The sequence below is a fragment of the Saccopteryx leptura genome, chromosome 2 (genome assembly GCF_036850995.1).
Source record: "Saccopteryx leptura isolate mSacLep1 chromosome 2, mSacLep1_pri_phased_curated, whole genome shotgun sequence".
Lineage (NCBI taxonomy): Eukaryota > Metazoa > Chordata > Mammalia > Chiroptera > Emballonuridae > Saccopteryx > Saccopteryx leptura.
This window is the reverse complement of record NC_089504.1, coordinates 307,007,854-307,030,901: the sequence shown is the minus strand read 5'-3', so window position 1 is coordinate 307,030,901 and position 23,048 is coordinate 307,007,854. Positions and strand designations below refer to the sequence as shown.

General features: G+C 36.5%; 1 protein-coding gene across 2 annotated transcripts in view; it reads right to left on the bottom strand.

Moving 5' to 3' along the window:
- Positions 1–23,048, bottom strand: part of KLHDC10 (kelch domain containing 10) — a 54,618-nt gene that overhangs the window by 16,443 nt on the left and 15,127 nt on the right. The window contains exon 2 of one of the 2 annotated variants that reach the window (XM_066362685.1): positions 13,016–13,102. The exons of the other annotated variant lie outside the window; for it this stretch is intronic. Coding sequence (XP_066218782.1) covers positions 13,016–13,102 — 87 coding nt within the window. The remainder of the gene's footprint in view (positions 1–13,015; positions 13,103–23,048) is intronic. 2 annotated transcript variants of the gene reach the window in all.

Sequence of the window (23,048 nt, the reverse complement as noted above, 5' to 3'; positions counted from 1 at the left end):
TACTATGGTTGACTGTTACCCTAAACACGTATCTACTTTCATATATTAGGAGTAGATACTAGTATAATGTTAATATTTAGCACAGTGCTGGACACCTAACAAACATCTGTTATAAATATTTACGACCAATCTAATATAAGCTCTACATATTTATTTTAAAATCATAATTCCACTCCCTAGGGTATGCTTTTAAACAAGAACTGAAAAGAAATTGCACAGATTTAGAGAAACTAGGAATCAAACCAACCAAGAATTAGAGTCACTCAAGTCCAACCTATCAGTCCTGTCTGAGAGTCTAACAGTTCCTTGCTGCTCAAGTACAAAGCCCTCCACCAGCAACTCAGGGCCTTTTCCAACAGTCTTGTCCTGATCACCCATACTCCTGCCAGTCTAAGTTTGTCTCTCCGCTTGGGAAGCCTTCAGACCTGGCCCAGTCTACCTACTCTTCTACGCCTCCAAGTCCAGCCCACCCAGCTTGCTCTTGTAAAATAAAACAACAAAACCTACGGTCCTTATAGTTCAATGCTGTACTACTCAAATATTAGGGTATACATGTAATAATAGTATGGTGATTATACCAGAACTATGTAAATACGAGAATAAATATTAGGCAAACTATAACTGAAAATTTTACTCATGAGCTGTGATTTCACTCAAGTAAAGAACTCCATTTCTCTTTTTAGGAATCCTGAAACACAGAAAGTGCAGTGTGGAGAGCAGGGCTCCTCCCTGCGTCTAGATTTGAATCCAGGTTCCTACTAACTGCTACCTTGAGCAGGTCACTGACCCCCACCTATCGGCTTCCCCATCACAGATTCATTATACTTGCTATTATGTTTAAATATTTAGTGGTTTATATATGCATCTTTTCAGGCTGCTGTGAGTTATTTGAGGAAAGAGTAATGTTTGTATTCAACTTTTCAACCACCAAGACTAAGGCACACAGAAACACCAAACAAATTTACAAATTTACTTTTTCTCAACTCATTTTGTTAATATTTTTCTTCTCTAAATAGACTAGAAGCTTCCAAGGGCGAAGATTGTGTAAAATAATTATCCTGTATTACCCACAACACCTAGAACAGTTAGAGATATATATAATAACTTCTGGAAGTTTTGTTGGCTTTAACTTAAGTCAAAGTAAACAGTGACAGGAATAATCAAAACAGTGTACTGCTCTCAGTGGACTTTAATACCATTGTGCCTAAGAGATAACACAATTTTGAGGACAGGGGTTGGGTTATGCAACGGTCTCAAAACACAAGTGTTTCTAAGAATTACCAAGACAAATTTAAAGAAAAAACATAACAGTGTTTCTATGGTCAACAGATGGTAACTCTAAGAGTCTCTATAATGCGACTTGTTTTAGTCTCTGGAGACAACAGATAGTTTTAAAAACAGCTTTTGGGCAAATATGAAATGACATACAGTCTAGTCTATAATTTTTTCTAAATGGCTGTACATCAGAGAAGACATTCCATTATAAGTTTATTGTGAACTTTTTTGTGACAAATATAACTCACATGGATTGAAGGTTGAGGAATTAGTGAAAAGATGCTTTTGTATATCTATTCATTCAATAAGCCAAACATTTTATTGGACACCTGCTACGTACCAGGTACTGTGATAGGTGCCAGGGATACAATGATGCGACCATTACTATTTCTGCCCTCTGGAGCTTGCAGTCTATTCCCAAAATGTCCAATGCGGTAGCCAGTAGCCACGTGACTGAACACTCGAAATAAGGCTGGTCCCAACTGATAGGCTTTAAATGTAAAATACCCACTGGACTTCAAAGACTTAGTATCCAAAAATGAACATAAAATTACTAATATTCATATTGAGTATACATTGAAGTAATATTTTTGATATCCTGGGTTAAATAAAAATATTATTAAAATTAATGCCAGCTGTCTTTTACTTTTTTAATGTAACTACAGAAAAATTTAACTTTGTCGATCACATAATATTTGTGATCGTTTGGCCCAATTGCTGGCTTCTGTAAATAATTTCATTATCTATGCAAATTAAACTGCTGGGTAAAGAGCATCTGATCAATGTTTGATAAATATTAAACATCCTGTCAAAGAATCTTATAGTTAGGAGTAAAGAGGTAACTCTTTTTCCTCTTTAGTCAGTAACTAGAGATTTCTTTGTACATATTTATAGCCCAAGAGTGACTAATATATTAGAAAGCCAAATTTCCTTTAGAATAAATCATGGGAATTTTTCAGGACTAATGCCATGGAGACTAAGTATTAATTTTCATGATGGGGGGTATAGCATAGGCTCATCAACCTTGAACAAAATGAAATTAGGTTTCAGAGTCTTTAAGCAGTTCTCTGAATCCTCCCCTCTCCATGTGTAAATCTCACTTTCCTAAAAATTACTTGCTAGTAATAAACTCACCCATAGAATTAGGTTACCTGATTCAAGAATTCCCATGAGAAAATGTCGAAGTCAAAACTGAAAACTGAACTGGTATATTCAGACGAGAATAACCAGTTAAGGGAACGTGTACCGGTGATGGCCGAGCCATCTTCTCCTCCACATGCTCACCATGTCACACACCTTACTCTTCACCCCAGGGAAAAATAGGAGCTTATGGTAACTGGGGAAATGAGCTTTACTTTCTGGGCCAAAGGAAGAAGCTCAAAGTCAAAGTCTGAGATAAGGTGACAGACGCTGCCACTGTTTCCACTATTACAAATAATATTGAAACAAAGCCTCCATTATAAGATTTATATGCAAGTGTCTGAGTAATTCTAGAAATAGATTCAGGGTAAAGGGAAATACTTAAAATTGTTATAGAGCCACATTGCTCTCCAAAATGACCAGGACAATTTATACCCCAAGCAGTGGTGTACAAAAGTGCCTATTTCTCCAAGCCCCCTTCAACCTTTTAAATTTATGCCAATCTACTGAGTGTAAATTAGTGCCAGGTTAATCTGCACTTCCCTGACTTTTACTAGTTTACATTGGCCCATTTATATTTGGGGGAACTGCCTGACTACATCCCTTGCCCACTTTTCTCTCTTTGGGTTACCTCCTCACAGATTTGTAGAAATTACATTTCTTTCTTTTAATTTTGTTTATGGTGTCTTTTAACATATGGAAACTTGTATAATTGATCTTTCAACCTTTTCTTTTAAGGCTCCAGGGCAGAGAAACAAAGGCTCCTTTGTTCTATATCTCATTTATCTTTGCATCGTTATAAAATTATAAAAATATTTTTCCTAGTAATTTTAGTTTTGATTTTTAAATCCAGAATCTGAATGCATCCATAACTTATTTTTTGTATATTGTACGATGTAGGGCTCTAATTAACCAAAAATAAATAAATAATAATGAATAAGTTATGTCCCAAACCACTTATGGAAAGCCATCCCTTCCACATTGAACTGAAATGGCACCTTTATTATATACTAAATCGACATCTTCTAAAGTAGAATTAGGAAAACCCCACTATGCAGATCTAATCCAGATCTACCGTTCACACATAATTTATTGCTCTTTAAGAATGCACACAATGTAAAGCAACATCTTGGACTCTTCAATGCAAATGAAGTAGCACATAACATTTTGCTCTAAGTCTATTATTTACAAGATGCAGCCACCCCTAGATTGTGCTATCAAATATTTGTGGAGGCCATTTGAAAAACAAAAACCTTTATTGCTAAAAGTAATAACTAGTTATAAATATCAAATAGCCCAAATGATAAATTCAGTTTCATTTAAATTGGACACTTCCTTCCAAATACCTCTACCTGAGAGGCCAGATCTTCTCTGTACACCTGGAAGCCTGGACAGGAAAGCCAAGGAAAACTGACCCAGCTGGCTTCCACCCCTGACCAGCAGGCAGACCTTTACACTACGCCCAGAGTCCAAGCTGCTCAGGCAAAAGCACTCCATTCACACCAGCAACTGTATTACTTCTTGGTTATGTTAGCATCTCCTGCCACAGGGAATCCATACCCAGTATGAAATGCAAATAGAAAGATTTAGCTTCTCACAGCAGAGCAATTTTATTGTCTAAGAGAGCAGCAATAAAAGAAACTTGCTTTGAAAGACTCTGGTATTACCATGAGTTCAAGTGCTGACCAAAGCACACTTGAGATAGTTGTCATACTCTAGCTAAGTATATGTCATGGGCTTCTAGTCTGGGTTCAATTCCACTGTCTATTTACTGAACCCTATACCATTACCACATTATTTTCATTATGACGACTTTGAATTATCTATAAATATCTGGTAAGACAAATTCCCCACTGTGTTCTTCTTTTTTAGAAACTTGCTATTTTGCTCCATTTGTCTTGCAATGAATTTTAGAATCAGTTTGCTAGAATCTATAAAAATCCCTTGGGCAGACACCATCTTATCCAGGTGATCAAAGTTAACATCACCAGTAACAGGACAAATAAACCTCACGTGCAATGAGATGAACACAATATTATTTCAGCAGTATTCCTACCAAAAATGCATAAGCTGAATATAATCATGAGAAAACATGAGACAAACCCAAACTAAGGGACATTCTGTAATATACAAAATATCAATGTCAAGGCTATAGATCAGTGATTTTCAACTGGTATGCTGCAAGAATTTTTAAAACATGCAATTCCTGACTATTAGGGGACTGACCTCTTTTCTCTTAGACTGTCAAATTCAAAAAATAAAAACAGCCAATACAACAATAGCCATTCAGTACAAATGAATCAAAGTTATACCTATTTTTTTTTTGTTATATCGGCAAAATTTTTTTTGATGTGCCACAGAATTTTAGTAATTAGTTTATGTGTGCCATGAGATGAAAATGGTTGGAAATCGCTGCTACAGGCACATGAGAACTAAATGCAACACATGATCTGGGATTTTTCTTTTACTATTAAGGATTTATTGGAATAATTGGCAAGATCTGAAATAAGGTCTGTAAATTAGATACGAGGGTTAATTGTACCCGTTACTTATAGTGTTAATCCCCAAGAGAATATCCTTGTTGTTGTTGTTTTCAGCTATAGACACTGAAGTGTATATTTAGGGGTAAGGGACATCATGTCTGTAGCGTAGTCCCAAACAGTTCAGACAGAAAAACAGTATGTACATGCATATGTATATATGTACCATGCATAGAAAGGGGGACAGAGGAAGGAGAGAACAGGGGGAGCAGGATAAAGCAAGTATGATCAAATGTTAACATTTAGGAAATCTGGATGAAGGATACAGGAGAATCTTCTACCATTCTTGTAAATTCTCTGTAAGTTTGAAATTATGTCAAAATTAAAATCAAATTTTCAGTATAGTTTCATTATATTACAGGGGTTTTATTTTATTTTTTTTTAATTTTTAAAAATGTATTGATTTGAGAGAGTGAGAGAAAGAGAAACATGGATTTGTTTTTCCACTTACTGATGCACTCATTGGCTGACTTGCATGTGGCCTGACTGGGGATCAAATCCCCAGCCTTGGTGTGTCGGGACAGCACTCTAACTAACTGTACTACCTACCCAGGGCCATGTTCTTGTTTTTTATTTCTAAGTAGTTTATAATTTGCCATACAATTGTGAATCTCTTGTTTCATTTTTAATTGGTTAATATATAGAAAAGTAATTTATCTTTGCAAGTTTAAATTTTATCCAACTTATTTTTCGTTAATTATCTTGAATTTAATAGATGATATCACATTATTGAGAACTTTCAGCTCTTTCTTTCCAAGATGTGTACCTTTTATTTTCATCTTCATCTTCTCTTGTATTGAATAAAACCTCCAGAACAAGGCTAAACAATGGAGATAATAATAAGCATTTCTGTCTTGTTTCTTACTTTAAAAAGGATACTGGTAATATTTCACCGTTATATATGGTATTTGCTAGTGGTTTCTTTGTAGACAGTCTATCAATAAAATAAATTTTCTTATATTTCAGGATGCCCACAAATTTTTTTCCTTACTTGGAATGGGCATAGTTTTTTAAAATAAAAATTTTATTGAAATGTAACATAAAGTGCATATACCATAAGAGTAAAGCTTCATGCATTTTAACCAAAATGAACACACTAAGTATCAAATTTTATTAAATGCTCTCTTTGATGTCAGGACAATCACACTTTCCCTTTGACCTATTAAAGCAGGAAACTAAATACACTGCACAGATAAACCCAATTCGATCTTGATTTCTTTTTATTTAGATCTATCCCCGTCTTCTTAAGTATTTTAATCATTTAAAAAAATTTTCCACTTCACTGATTTTACTGAAGTAATTAAGCTTTCTTTTTTCTTTCCTTTTTTTACCCCTAGGAAGATCTACATCCCATTACCCCTAGTAATTTTTAAAAACCCATAAAAATAAGAACTTTTCTTCTTCTGACATGATAAAAATAAGCCACATCTGGAAATAAACTTGGCTGTCACTGGTGGTCACCTCTGGAAAAGGAGTAAGGGGAGAAGTGAAGATGTGAACTAGGGCCTTTGCTTTTTTTAATTTCACCTCTTTTACTGTGAAATATAGCACATGGATAAAAGCATTCATAACTATAAATGTAGAGTTTAATAAATTATTGAAAAAGTAATGTAACAATCATCCAGGTAAAAAAACAGAACACTGCCAGCACCCAGCTAACCCCTCTCCTGCCCTGTTAGATCACAACCCCTCCATCCCACCTCCTCCACTTCTAGAGGAAGCCTGTTCCCTGACTTTTATGGCAGTCATAAAACTTGCTTTCTTTTCATAGCTTTATTATACCTACATATGCATTCCTAAACAACACTGTTTATTTTGGCCTCGTTTTGAAGTGTATTTGTATAGAATGATATATAGACTGTTTTCTTTCTGGGCTTCTTCATTCACAATCATGTTTCTGAGACCCATCCATGTTGCTGGGGGTAGAAGTGGCCTGTTAATTTCCATTGCCAAACAGTACTTATCCAGTCTATGTTGCAGGAACAGACATTTGGATACTTTCAAATGAGTGGCTCTTAATGCTGCTATAAACATTTCTGTATGTGTTTTCAGGTGCACAGAGGCACACATTTGTTGGCTATAAATCTAGAAATAAAGTTTCTGAGTCAGAATATATGAAAATCTTTACCTTTACTATGTAGATAATGTCAAACTTCCGTTTACAAAATACTTAGCATTGGCATTGCACTTTTAATTTAGAAATTCCTGTGGTTTGTAGACCTATTTCACTGTGGTTTTAATATGCATTTCTATTATAAATAGGGTTGAGCACCTTTTCATATTTACTGACCAACTGAAGTGTTCCTTTTGGGAAGTGCCCGCTCAAGCCTTTTATACATTCTTCCATTGAGCTGTCTGTCTTTGTCTTACTGATTTGTACAAATTTGTATATATGCTTGAGATACATTCACTTCTCACCCTATGTATTTCCGTATTATTTGAATTTTAATAAGCATATACTACAATTATAAACTCCAAAGAAAAAATTTAAAAGCTCTTCAGCAGTTTTACTTTCTCCATCCTCAACTTGTTTAAATCATCTGAAATATTAGTTACAGAATGTTATATATACACATACATATATATTTTATATTATTCTTCCATATATTTCAAAATCTTAACAATTACCCTAGGCTTCGCAGTCTCTTTGTTCAGATGCAACTCTAAGTTTTAGTGCTCATTTCTTTGCACACGACTGCTTCTTATAACCCAACATCCTCTTTGTGAGGTTTGTTTTTTCATTTTACAGGAGCACTTTTCCCAAAAAGAGTGTATGTTATAAACTTTCGGAATTCTTACTTAAACACTGGTGAGGCTGGGTACAGTTCTGTCTTCAAAATAATGCCCCCTCAGATTACTTACTGACGGCAAACCAGTGGCAGGTGAAAAACACGGCACGGGTCTGCTCTGAGCCCCGGGTCTCTCCCTGTAGCCTGTATTTCATCTCTGGGTTCATAAACAGTTCAGTAATATAGAGACAGATGCTGTTTGTTTATTTCACTTCCCAACTGTCTCTTAGTGGGTCCTTTATACTTGACAACTCAGGCTTTCTTCAATGTAGGGAAATAGTGTTTATGTATTTAGTCCCGCCCACTGTCTTTTCTTCTGTAACTCTATAAAATGGATACTGGATCACATAGAATGATCCTCAAAGTATCATTCTCCTCATGTACTTTCTTTTTCAGTCTTCTCGCTTTATGGTCTGTTTCCTTTATTTTCATAAAAAATGGGGCTTGAGTTTGCCTATTATTTAAGCCCCCAACTGCATTTTAATTTCAAGCAATCAAGTCTTCAATATAGAACTAATTCTTTATTCATTCCTTTCTCTCCGCGGCAGCTGTTTTTTTATTTATGGATCCAATTTACTTTTGACTCTGAGGAAACCTCCTATGATCAGAACTTCCTAAAGTTCCGACCTGTTTCCTGTTCTACTTGTTCATCTCAGTTCACCCTCTTTCAAGTCTAGCGTCTCTCGAATGTCCAGTGAGCCCTGGTCACCTTTCATATCAATAAATGAAGAACTACACTGATTGGCAATTGTAACAGACATAGATTTCCTCAACAGTTGTGTTACTCTGTCTCCACCCTCTAAATGAGTTATCTGTCTGGTTGTGGGTCCCTGCAGGTAAGCGGCACACCAAAAGGCACACCAAAAGGCAGGTTCCTCTTTAGGTGTGGAGAAAAAGCAGTTCGCCTTAGTATTGCCAATATAAGGAAGGCTGCATTTAGATGGCATGGTCCTTCAGTGTACACTGATCCTCAATGAGCTCCCCTTTCTTCCCTGCCTCAATCCCCCTCCCCCCTTTACTGTGGAGGTCCATTACCTAAAGCTCTGCTTTGTCCTCATAACCACTCTCCAGCCTCCCCCTCACCCGGACCCCAGAGAGCACTGCCAGCTGACCCCTCCTCAAAGCAAATCCCCCACTGTGCTGGAAGAGCTGCCCTCCCCTCCAGCTGTATCCTGGAAGCTAATGCCATTGCCAGAGTTCTGTATATGAGAGAGAAGGAGCAGGGGAGATAACTTTTAGAGACAGCCCCTTACTCCTTTGCCCTGATGTTTCATCTTCCCCCAACCCTCCCCTTCCTTCTGCATTTGCAGACTCTAGGCTTAGCGTTTTGGAAAAGGGGCCCTACTAAGAAATTCTCCTAAATCCCAGCATGCAGCAGGAGCACCTATTTGAGGCTGAATTTTATTCTGTTCTCATTTCTCAACCATTATAATTCCAATTGCCTTCTATCAGCCTGAAATGCCACCAATTCTCTGGTATAGTAGCAATAATAAAGAAGGATAGCAGCCAACATGAATCAGCTAGATGGAAAACACTCGCTAATGGAGAAACTATTCTAAGTGTTTTGCTCATATTATCTTTCTTGAGCCTCACAACAACCCTAGGAAGTAGGTATTATCATCATCATCCTAATTTTACAGATGAGGAAACTGAAGTCAAAACAAGAATAAGCAACTTGCCCAAAGTCACACAGTTGGTAAACAGCAGAGCCTGGATTCAGACCTAGGTAATGTGGCTTCAAAGTTTCCCTTTTAAATTTTCAGTACAATTATGGTTGATTCTTTTTATACATTTGTTTTGTCATTTTCAGTGATATCTGAGAAGTATGAAAAGGTAAATGAGTCTATTTATTAGGTCCATCAATGGAAACTCATTGTTTTCACTATACGTTTTGTCTTCATACCTCACAATTTTAATTGGTAGAAATCTCTTTGAAAGAAGACACAGGATTTAGGGAAGGAATCTAGTGGCAGAAAACAAGCTCTAGGTAATTGTGTTCAATCAGTATCAACAGAGGTCCTGTGTAGGATTCCCAAAATGAGAGGCTTAAAAGTAGACATTTTCAAAGTATAAGTAAGTTTCTTTAAATCTAAGCAGACATTAAACACCAGCATTTTCACGTTCTCAGCAACTCATTAGTTTACTGTCACCAACACCAAAGAGAAGTTGAGAACATACTAAATTTTTAGTCCTGTCCTAATTCCCTGGCAGCGGCCTTATAAATAATTCAATCCTGCTCAAACATGTATGATATACCTACTACATGCACTGTGCTACAAACTGGAGATAAAGAAATGAAAGGCACTGTCCCACTGTCCCTGCCCTTACAGAGCTTACAGTCTACGGCAGGCACAAGTAGACAAACAACTATAATTCAGTGTGATAAGTGCTATGATACAGGCGGCTACATGGGGTGCCATCAGAATAAAGAGATGGGCCTTCAAAGGAGGTTTCCCAGGTAACATCTCCCACTGAGTGCTCAAAGATACACTACAATTGGTTTGGAGGGCTTGAGCGGAATTTGTCATCTTTCCCCTCAGTCTGCTCCTCCATCCACCTGTATAACAGCTAATGATGAGCACAGTAGTCCCACAGAAAGCTGGAAGCCTTCTTGACTTTTCCTGCCTCCTCTTTAATTAGTAAAGTCTCATCTAATTCCACTCCTTAGATTTCAAATCAATTCACTACTCTCTATTCCTACTACAACTGCCATCATTTCTCACCTTGATAACTGCAATAACCTAGCAACTAGTCTTTCCATTAAATCTTTTCACTAATTAAAAAAACAAACAGATCCTGAAAACTCCCCTTGAGTGCTGCCCCACTTGATCTGGGCCCTCTCTGGCTCCTCTCTACACTCTTTCCCACTAAGCTGGCTTTCCTACAGTTCTCTGAATGACCATGCTGTTCTGCCTGATTACCTTGTCCAGCTGATTGACCCTGTGGTTGGAGATGTCCCAACCGTCCCTTGCTAACTCCCACTCAGACTTTAAGTACATCTCTTCTGAAAAGTCATCCTGATGGCCACTCCTCTCTCTCCATCCTCCCCGAGCTGAGCCAGGTACCTGATCCGTATGCTCCCATACCAAACTACCTCCTCAGGACACTTATCACAAAGAATTACACTCTAATTATTCTGCAACTGTTTCTTTACCTGATTCTCTATCGTTTAGTTAGCACAGGGCCTGTTATTTAGAAGGCAATCAAGAAATACTGAAAGAACGAAAGGATGAACGAACGAACGAAGATAGTTAAGTCTGTGAAAGCTGATGAGATAACCAAAGGAGAGAATGGAGAGGACAGAACGCTGAAGCAACACCCACGTTCAGTGGGCAGGAAGAAAGAAGCTAGTGAAGGAAACAGAATGGACAATCAAAGAAGTAGGAAGAAAACATCTAGGATTGTACAGTGAAGTAACCCAAAAGAAGAGAAAAATCTAAGAAGGTGCAGGTGGTCAACAGCATCAAACACCACGAACAGGTCAAAGAAGGTGTGAACTAAGACAAGGGTGGCCCTGACATTGCTAATGCTGAGCTGACTCCAGCCTCACCCTTCTCTGCATGGTCAGGGACCATCTTCCTCAGCCATTACTTGAGGTAATTTAGGGCTTACAAATAAGTGAAGGTATAAAACTTACCTGTGCTAATCTCTTTTTTCTGTGATTGAAAAATTGAAAAACAGATCATACACAAAAGAAAATAAGATCCTACCACCCAGATATAACATTATTTCACTATTTCCTTTGTTTTTTTATGTTTATATTTTTATAAAATTGATATTATACTAAATTTTATTTACTAATTAAATAATTTACTAACTATACTAAATTTAGTCAGCCCAAGTTAACTTTCTCATTGCAAATCAGTAACATTCTAATTGATAAATCAGAAAAAGAAAATAATGTTCTAGAATTAAATGTGCCTGCTTGGCCACATGTGCACACAATGGTCTTCCTATCACCTAACACTAAAATTACCTCTGAATTTGTATCAATTAAATAATTTATTGATGCTAAAAGGTAGCACACCATCTTCAGTATCTTGGCCTATTTAAGATAGATTTTATTCTTTTCATGTTCTGGAGTGTGGTTGCTAAAAAGAGGTTAGGTACTAGATATAGAAACAGATATAGAAACATCTATGGGAGCTGCAAGATTTTTTTAGTTTTTTTTTAAATAATCTTTTCAGTCAAAATCAGATACACTGGCCTATAAATAATTTAATAAAGTCTAAATTACAACCTTAAGCATGCTTGTCTAACAATCTGTTAATCTATATAGAAATAGTGTGAACCACAGTTTTCAACTCTCTTCTGAGATTTTCTTTTTTCACTATGGAATATGTTTTTGTGGAAAAAAATTTAGAAACAGAAGAAATGTAGCATTTCTACAAGTAAGAATTCAAGGTCAAAGGATGTAGACATTTGTAAGGCTTTCATACATATTGACAATCCAATTGAATTGAATCCAAGCAAGATGGATTAAATGTACGCCTCCTTCTCTATGTGAGCCTCATTCTCCAATCACCTTACCAAAACTGGTGTTTTTACTTTTAATCTTTGCGAATCTAATAGGTGAAAATGGTCTCTATTATTTTAATTATCATGTTTATAACAATAGTGAAAATATATGTTCATATTTATTTTTATTTTCTATAAATTGATACACATTCTTTTACCTATTCATGTTGTTTTAACTGTATTTCTCATGGACATTCGCTCTTAAACTATTGATTTATAAGATCTCTTTATTCAAAATATTATTTACAAATACTTCCCCCTTATATTGTTTTTTAAATTTTTATTTAGAAAATTCAATTTAACAGGGTGACACTGATCAATAAGAGTACCTTATATCTTTTTATTTATGGTTTTTCATGTAAGAGGTTTTTTAATTTTATACAGTCACATAAATTAATCTTTATTTCTTCCTTAGAATCATATTTAGAAAACTCTTTCCCACACCCATACTTAATAAATTATTCAAAGTTCTTTTTTAATATGGTTATAGTGGGAATAATAGTGATATCAGTAACATGATTTATTTCTACCATCTAACACACATCAAGTGATTCTAACTCCCTAAAACTTAAAATTACAATTCCAACAGTGGTCACTATGAAACATAGGCTTAAAATTAAGCTCTAGACTTTTCTTACTCCAATTTTAGCTATTTAGACAATTTTTAAAAACCAGACTTGTGAATTTAGAAAATTCATTCAAAGGACCCTTCAACCCATATGAAGCACAGATCTCTTGCTAGTTATCACCCACCTCTCAAAAACCTGTTAGGGATCCTTATGATGGGACAGGACTGAATGAAGCGCCTCCTAACTGGGTCCCATCGTATTTTCTTCTTACCTGTTACCACAATTATCAGCAATAAGTCAGACACATACAACACATGGCAAATAATACATAGTTACTGTAGTTATAAAGACAGAAAAACAGGAAACAAAACAATACTTGAATACAGAAAGAAGTGATGTAAAGTTGCATTTAACCCTGTTTTAAGAGTCAAAACAAAATTTAATTAATACATAAGCAGTGATGAAGGTTTTCAATTCATCTCCAAAAGAATACAAACAATTGTGTGCACCATTTTTTCAGCATTCTGGGTCAACAGAACATGCATTTAATAATCACCAATGCCATCTTGTGGCAAAAATTCACCACGAGTTTTACAAACACATTAGAAACTAAGACATTTTTTAAAGTCAGTGAATGTCAAAATAAGAAAAAAAAGCTCTGATCAAAATTAATTTGGCATAATGTAAGCTCCTGTTCTCTTCAGGTTTGGTATCCTTTTATAAGTTACATAATTAGGAGGATAAAGCAATGGGCACCATTCTTGAAAGATGAAATAATCTCTTGGCCCTTCCATTTGCAGGGGGGGGGGGGGAGATTCAGCTGCCTTCCCAGGGAGCAAATTAGCTTCACATTAACCCAATTAAATGTTTTCTTATAAAACAGAAGAAAAATGCAGAACATTATAGAACTGTGAAATGGTAATTTTGTTTCTTCCCAAAGTTTTGATCGCTCCCTACGATAGCTCTTCTTGGCAATAAAACCAATTAACATTTGTATAGAGTTTCAAGTTTACAAAAAGCTTTCACACATCACCTCGTTTGATCCTCACAATAATCATGTATAGATTCAACAGCCATTTCATGAAGCACCTGCTATGCCTTGAGCCCTGGGCTAGGGAAAGAAAGCTGTGACTCCTGCCCTCCAGAGCTCATGGTCTAGTGAGGAAGGCACATGGCTAAACAAACAATTTCATTACAGGGATGGAACTGCTATACCTGGGGCTATAAAAACTCTTTGAGGAAGATATTATCTTATATGACAAGTACGGAAGCTAAAGGAAAATAAGTGGCAATGCCAGAGTCAGGACACAAGCCCTGGCTGTCTGACTCTAAAACCTGCCTCTTTTCCACTACATCACACTTGACCCGTCTCAAACTTCTTAGAAAGCACAGTTCTTGGTTTGGGCTTTATTTGTCAGTGTTCATCAGCAAGGCCTGCTTTGCTTGCTGTAGTTCCTGTTCACTGAGACACACAAATTCTGTGTAATTAAAAATGGCATTACCTGCACACATGTGCTTAATATTGTGAAGACAGACTTGTGAGCAAGGGGAAAAAGAATGTATTTTGCAAAAGCATTCATCTTTTAATCCCCTAAGTCTTTTAAGTCAGTAGTTCTCAAATGTTGGTCTACAGACCACTGATTGGCTAAGGTGAAGGAAGACTCACCAGTCCAACATAAAATGAGAAAAATATGGATACGGCAGTGAGGTTCTTTTTTAATGCTAAAATGTTCCGTTTAAAATCCTGTCCTTGTCTAAGAGATTAGGAACCTCCTGGTATTAAATATTCTTTATTTTTATAAGATGATAGTTGTAGGAAAATGTAGTTGGATTTTTTAAAAAATATCCTTCCTTGGAAAAATAGAAAATCTGCAAGTCTATGTGTACCCCCAAAATACATATATTTTTTAATTTACAGATTTATGACATTCAAAAGCCTGTTGTATCATAGAATTAAACCAATACAGTATTTGTTGATTACTCATAAGTCCAACATTGCACACCACACACTGTCAAAGGATACGTAAGATGTATAAGAAACTTCCCTTGCCCTCAAGAAGCTTATAGTCTAATTAGGGAGACAAGACAGACACATAAAACAATTATATAGCAATACAAGACAGAATATAACAAGCGATTAGCTCAAAATTTGACATTTTTATGTAGCAAAAGCATTAAAATGTACATACCCTTTTACCCAGCTATTCCACTTCTAGGAATTTATTCCTAAAGAAACAATCATAGATGCATGGAAAAATGTAGGGACAAAGATACTCACTATGATATTACTTATGATGGTAAAAAATTAGAAACACTTTTAATGTTCAATGAAAGGGAGAATGGTTAAGTATGCTAAATAACATACTTAAATATATTCATATTCTATGTAACACTGAAAAGTATATACAAGAATATTTACTAACATACAAAAGCATTCACAATATACTGCAAATGACAAATAAAAGGTACAAAATAGTACTAGATTATGATACCATGTTAAAAGAAAAAAAAGTGTTTGTATATATTCATGAAAAATACAGGAAGGACATACATCCAATTTTAATTTGTTATCTCTGGGTAGTTATTATGAGTGATTTTTGTTTTTTTTCTCCTTAGTGCTGGTCTTTATTTTCCAAGTTTTCTCATTGAGTAGGCATTACGTTTGGACTGGAAGAAAAACAATACCATATTAAATTTATTTTTGTTTCAAAGCTATGATTAAAAAAAAAACTATAAAGAAATATACCAAAGTGTTAACAGTGGTTATGACTAAGGTGAGGGTTAACACTTCTCTTATAGAATCCAAAAATTCTATGACATTATTTTATATTGGAAAATTCAAAATAACCATGAGGGAATAACATTGAAAATTACTGAACCAAAGTGGTCATCAAAAGCCCTTTCTGATGTTTTCTCAGAGCTCTGTCACACATCTCTGGCCTGCCCCTCCCCACCCCCCCCAGCAGCCAGCAGTCTGTCACAGGTGCAGGCTGGGGCTGACACTATGCAGAGGAGTCATACAAGGCCCCCCCGCTGGCTTCAGAGCCCAGGTTCTCTTCCTTTGCCCAGAGCAGAGAAACCAGCAACACCACAGACACATGCCTTTCCAATCTCATGTAACTATATTCCTGGTCTGAAGCTCCAGTCTTCATTTAGGATTGTATCTACTCTTCAAAACAAAACAAAAACACATAATTTCTATTATTTCATCAATATTTCTTTTTTTTTTTTTTTTTTGCTAGATTTTAATTTTTCTTCTCCTTTTTATTAAATTTATCTCACTATAAATATGTTACAGTCACTGACTGAATCAAGGTGGCAGGCTGAGCATACTACAGGCATGCTCCCCTTCCCCCAAAGCCCCACAAATAATAAAAATGCCATCTTTAAAAACATCCATAATGAAAAGAGACCTAGAAATGTCTTCAGTGGACTAAAACTATGAGGATTCATCAAAAGATGAAAAGTTGATAGAATCAGTTTAAAGGCGGAAACCACAACCCTACATTCCAGAATAGGGGGCTACTGCAAGTAGTAGGAGAAGCTCAGGACAAACTAAGCCCAGAGGTGGAAGACAGCAGAAAGAACAATTTACACAATACAGCATAACTGGTCAGAGAATAGCACAGAAGTTACAAAAGCAGGTCAACCTCTCCCATCTATTTACCTCCTTGGGTCAAGCATTATAGAATAGAGGTACAAAGGTGTCACTCTGCTGGGGAAACAGTGAGTATAAACACTTGAATGAGAGACAGGACAGAGCCCTGGGTGCATATTAAGCCCCAAGCAGAAGTGAGGACCCTCACACTAAGGAAGACTGGTAACTGGTACACGCCATCCCACTGCACATTCCATCGTAACCCACAGTCAACGGCACCCTGTGACAATACACAACGTCCCAGTCACAGGAAAGAAAACCAGGACTCAGACAGGAAAAAGAGGTGTTCGTGTGACAAACAGAACTCACACCTAAAGAAAGAGATTCATAAATTAAATAGAATAAGACCTTAGATGAAGTACAATTAATATCTTCAGAGATAGGCAAGATGACATTTATTTAAAAAGAAATAAATTAGAACTCTTGGAAATTAAGTTTTGATCACTAAACTAAAAAACTTAATTAAGGACTGAAAAAATATAGTTCAAGAACAAATTAAATTAGTAGATGGAACCAAGAAATTCACCAAAATACAGTTTAGAAAGAAAAAGAAGTGAAAATAATTTTTAAAAGTTAAAACAGAAAAGAGAATTGAGCAAGCTCTATCAGCATTCCAATTGCCTTCCTGCAGAAATGCTAATCCTAAACTTCATATGGAAATGCAAGGAACCCAGGAAACCAAAACAATCTTTAAAAAGAACCAAGACTCACACTTCCTGACTTCAAAATTTACTACAAAGATACATTATTCAAAACAATGTAGTACTGGCATAAGGATGAACATATATATATATATATATATATATATATATATATATATATATATATATATATATCAATGAAATATAATTGAGAGTCCACATATAAACCCATCTACTGATGGTCAATTGACTTTTCACAAGGGGGATAGACTATTTAATAGAAAAGAATAGTCTTTTCAACAGATGGTCTTGGGACAACTGAATATACTTTTAAACCTAGAATTCTGTATCTACTCAAATTCTCACTCAAGTGTGAGAGTAAAATTAAGACACATTTGAATGTACAAGGACACAAAAATTTTGCTTCCCTCAAAATTCTGGTGAAAGATTGCTCAAAGATATATACCTGAAATAAAATAATTAACCCAAGAATAATAGCCTCACCAGGTGGTGGTGCAGTGGATAGAGCGTCGGACTGGGACGCGGAGAACCCAGGTTCAAGACCCTGAGGTCGCCAGTTTGAGTGCGGGCTCATCTGGCCTGGGCAAAAAGCTCACCAGCTTGGACCCAAGGTCACTGGCTTGAGCAAGGGGTTAATTGGTCTGCTGAAGGCCCATGGTCAAGGCACATATGAAAAAGCAAAAAATGAACTAAGGTGTCGCAACGAAAAACTGATGAATGATGCTTCTCATCTCTCTCCGTTCCTGTCCATCTGTCCCTATTCTATCCCTCTCTCTGACTCTCTCTCTGTCCCTGTAAAAAATAAAAAAAAATTGGCCCTGGCCGGTTGGCTCAGCGGTAGAGCGTCAGCCTGGCGTGCGGGGGACCCGGGTTTGATTCCCGGCCAGGGCACATAGGAGAAGCGCCCATTTGCTTCTCCACCCCCCCCCTCCTTCCTCTCTGTCTCTCTCTTCCCCTCCCGCAGCCAGGGCTCCATTGGAGCAAAGATGGCCCAGGCGCTGGGGATGGCTCCTTGGCCTCTGCCCCAGGCGCTAGAGAGGCTCTGGTCGTGGCAGAGCATCGCCCCCTGGTGGGCAGAGCGTCGCCCCTGGTGGGCGTGCCGGGTGGATCCCGGTCGGGCGCATGCGGGAGTCTGTCTGACTGTCTCTCCCCGTTTCCAGCTTCAGAAAAATACAAAATAAATAAATAAATAAATAAATTTTAAAATAGAATAATAAACAAGGTACAAGAAAACAGAATAGCAGAGTCCTGGCCAGGTAGCTCATTGGTTAACAGCATCATCATGATACTCAAAGGTTGCCAGTTTGATCCCCAGCCAAGGCACATACCAGAATCAACCAATGAGAGCCTGACCTGTGGTGGTGCAGTGGATAAAGCGTCAGCCTGGAACGCTGAGGTAGCCAGTTTGAAACCCAGGGCTTGCCCAGTCAAGGCACATATGGGAGTTGATACTTCCTGCTACTTCCTCCTTCTCTCTCACTACTCTCTCTCTCTCCTCTCTAAAATGAAGAAAGTCTTAAAAAAAAACAAAATCAGCCAATGAATGCATAAATAAGTGGAATAATAAATTGATATTTTCCTCTCTGAAATCAATCAATAAAAAGCACTTTTTTAAAAAAATATTTTTTTAAAGTATAGCAGAGAAACCAGTAAAGCCTTTAAGTGTCGATTTGAAATAAAAAACAAACCACAGCCTGACCAAGCGGTGGCGTGCAATGGATAGAGCGTCGAACTGGGATGAGGAAGGACCCAGGTTCGAGACCCCGAGGTCGCCAGTTTGAGCGCAGGCTCATCTGGCCTGAGCAAAAAACTCACCAGCTTGGGCCCAGGGTCGCTGGCTCGAGCAAGGGGTTACTCGGTCTGCTGAAGGCTTGCGGTCAAGGCACATATGAGAAAACAATCAATGAACAACTAAGGTGTCGCAAGGAAAAACTGATGATTGATACTTCTCATCTCTCTCTGTTCCTGTCTGTCTGTCCCTATTATCCCTCTCTCTGACTCTCTCTCTGTCCCTGTAAAAAACAACAACAACAACAAAAAACACAAAAGCTTACGTTCAAAACTACAATATCAGATGGTATCAACAGAAATAATTGTGAGGGTAAGAAGGATTAGGAGAAGGGAAAGCAGATGAATGATAAAGTCATCTTATTCAGAAGAAAGAGAAAGTGGTTAATATAGATATCAACAGAAAATATAAATTTAAGTATTGTGTAAAAAAAACTAAAGGTACTAAATGGCTTCACTTCAAACATTAAGAAGATATAATACCTATTCTACACAAACACTTTCAGAGAATAGAGAAACTCATTTATGAGACTAGTAGAACTCTGGTATCAAAATGTGATACAGATATTAAAAATAATTATAGGTCAACATCCCTTATAGACATAGGCATAAAAATTCTAAATACTAACAAGTCAAATCAAAGTTATATAAAAAGGATACATCATGGCCAAGTGAAATCTATTCCAAGAATGTAAGGCTGATTTAATATTCAAAAATCAGTACAATTCACATTAACAGAATAAGGGAAAGAAACATATGATCATCTCAATAAATGCAGAAAAAACACTGATAAAATTCATCACCAGGCAAACTGGGGAAAAAAAAGAAACATGCTCACACAAAAACTTGTACACAAATGTTCATAGATGCTTCATTCATTAATGGGCAAAACCTGGAAACAATTTTCCAATGGACGAATGGTTAAACAAACTGGTACAATCTACACCATAGCATTACTACTCATATCAATGAACTACTCATATGTGCAACAAGTTGAATGACTCTCAAGGGAATTATGCTGAATAGAAAAAGCCAATATGAAATGTTACATGTTGTATGATTCCATGTATATGACATCCTTAAAAAGACAAAATTATAGAGCTGGAGAACAGATTAGTGATTGCCAGGAGTATGCCATGGGAGATGGCTGTGGCTATAAAAGAGTAACTTTAGGAAGCCTTGTGATGGATCAGTTCTCCATCTTGACTAGTGGTCACACTAATCTATACATATGAGAAAACTGTTTAGAACTCAATACAAACACACACAAAAGAATACTTGTAAAACTAATGAAATCTGAGTAAGGTCAGTGGATGGTGTCAAAGTTGATTTGCTGTTGTTTATTGTACAATAATAACAAGATATCATTCGGGGAACTGGATGAAGAGTATATAGATCTCTCTGTAGTATTTCTTATGATATTGTGTGAATCTACAATATCTCAAAGTAAAAAGTATAAAAAAATTAAATAAACAAAATGAAAAAAAATTGATTATGCTGATATAGGGCAGATGGCATTCAAAATGAAACCGTATTTTAATAATGAGAACAACTGCTATGCCGTGTGGTATGGTCTTACCACTTTAAATAATTTGGTATGTATAAAGAATTTCAAAGGAGAAGCAAGTTAATACTGCATTTAAAATCACTGCACAGTTGTGCAGATTGCTTCCTGCACAGCGCTCTACACCAAGTGGCTGAGTGGGGATGGCGGCTAAAATCCAGCCTGCACTCTATTTCCTAGATCAGTGGTCCCCAACCTTTTTTGGGCCACAGACCGGTTTAATGTCAGAAAATATTTTCACGGACCGGCCTTTAGAGTGGGACGGATAAATGTATCACGTGACCAAGACAAGCATCAAGAGTGAGTCTTAGACGGATGTAACAGAGGCAATCTGGTAATTTTTTAAAAATAAAACATCATTCAGACTTAAATATAAATAAAACAGAAATAATGTAAGTTATTTATTCTTTCTCTCCAGACCGGTACCAAAGGGCCCACTGACCGGTATCGGTCCACGGCCCGGGGGTTGGGGACCACTGTCCTAGTGCACCCACAGGCTTGTGCCCACCTGAAAAAAGAATTTTTAAAAGTTTTCTGCACAATGGCTCAGTTTGGGTTAGCACTAACCCACCTGTTAAGTAAGTGACTTTTTTGAAAAACATAAAGGAAATAATGTTTATTGAGTGTCTATTCCTAGCACTTGCATATACTCACTTTCTAAATTTCTGCCTCTGCCTTTCAAAATAAGATCTGAACCCCTATCTTAGTTCTGCTGTGCTACTCAGGTATGGAGAATTTCTTATGAGCCCTCAGTTCTGTTCTAAATCCTTTTTGAAACAAAAGGGTGTATAATGAGTTACAGTACTATATTGTATGTTATGGTTTAATTAGTCATGGTTGTGTGTGTGTGTAAATAACTGCATTCTTTAATAATAATACTCTTCCAAGAACTCATCTTCACCATACCTCTATGAGATACATACTACTATGATTTCCAATTCACAGATCAAAAAACTAAGACACAGAGAGATTAAGTAATTTGTCCAAGGTCATTTATCTAAGCAAAAATTCTAGGATTCAAACCCATGCCATCTGGATCCAAATCACTCTTAACCACTCCACAATAATGCCCTTAAGTCACAATTCAAGTTGGTACTTGAAATACTGTGTCTCATGGAGGTACCTGATAAATACTTGTTGAATGAATAAATACAAAGGTAGTGATTCTCACCCAAAGATACACTCACCCAACTCCACAAAGAAGTTGTTCTCTCCCAAGATTCTGGTCTTATCCCCCAATATACCAACATACTGCCACTTTATAAAAGGTAAAAACTGTAGTTACAAGTCATCGTAACTAGTGGAATAACTATAGTAGTATTTCCCATCCCTTAGGTTTAATGGTTAAGTATGACTGGCAACGTGAATATGCATTTTGATTCTTTTAAGAGCCTTCAAGTTAGGGTGCAAACACTGTTGGCTGCTTACTGGCTTCTACTGTACCTCCCTAACACACACACAGGAAATGTATCTTTAGGAAGTTACAGTATTGAGAGAAAGGCAGACATCAGATATGTTATATCTTCGTATTTGTGTTTGTTTTAAGTATTCTATTTATATATATATATCTGTTGATAAGCCAACTCAAATAGTTTTGGCACTAAGAGAGGAACAAATAAATGAAAATTGCAGTTTTTCGCCTTCTCTGTTGCTTGCCATTCCTGTTCAATAAAACACATTCATTTCCCCTGCCATATTTCATTTTTGTTTTGCTTTTTATTTTAGTCTCTTGTCTCTTCTGACATTTGTAGCAAAAAGTAGGCCTATCATACACTTCTTTCCTTCTATAAAAGTGAAGTAATCATAGCTCATTTAGAGGTATCTCCAAATCTAAGCTGCCCTTTGTAATTTTGGTTTATAGTGTTAATTATTCAAATATTACTTTACTGAGTAAACAGGCTTGTTGGTTGAGGAGTTTTATCTTTGGAGGACAGCAGAGGCACAGGAGGAGTTGTATCAGGCCAAACGGTTTCAAAATGTAGATGTGGTATGTAAGCTATATTCTCCTTCCTGAGAAATAATGTTTTTAATAGGCTAAAAATTTTACAGATTAAAAATTAATCAAAAAGTATTATAATTCATAAACCTATACTAGGTTAAAATATTAAATCTGAATCTAGCAAACAAAAATCCTGGGAACACTCTTGATTTAAAATAGCATCATTCCACTCTTAATGTTTGTGATAGCTGCCAAGACTGAAATAAATTTTTAAATGAAACCTCACCCTTGGGACCATTTGAATCTTTTGATAGACTAATTAGCTATAAATACACCATATACTACATGTATACCAGATGGTCTCTAAAGCTCTAAAAACTCAACAATTCTCAATTAAATCAGAAATGTTCCAAGAATTTTAGAACTTACCCAGTGCAATAGTTCCAGACATGCTGAACTAGCTGCTCACTGCAAGCTTATTAAAAATAATAATAATTAAAACAATAAAAACAAAAAGCAGATTACCAAGTCCATCCCAATAGGTCTGGCATGTTAACTTGGTGGGAAATCAGGTTCCACTGAGACTAATAAAAACTTTGGCTCTCT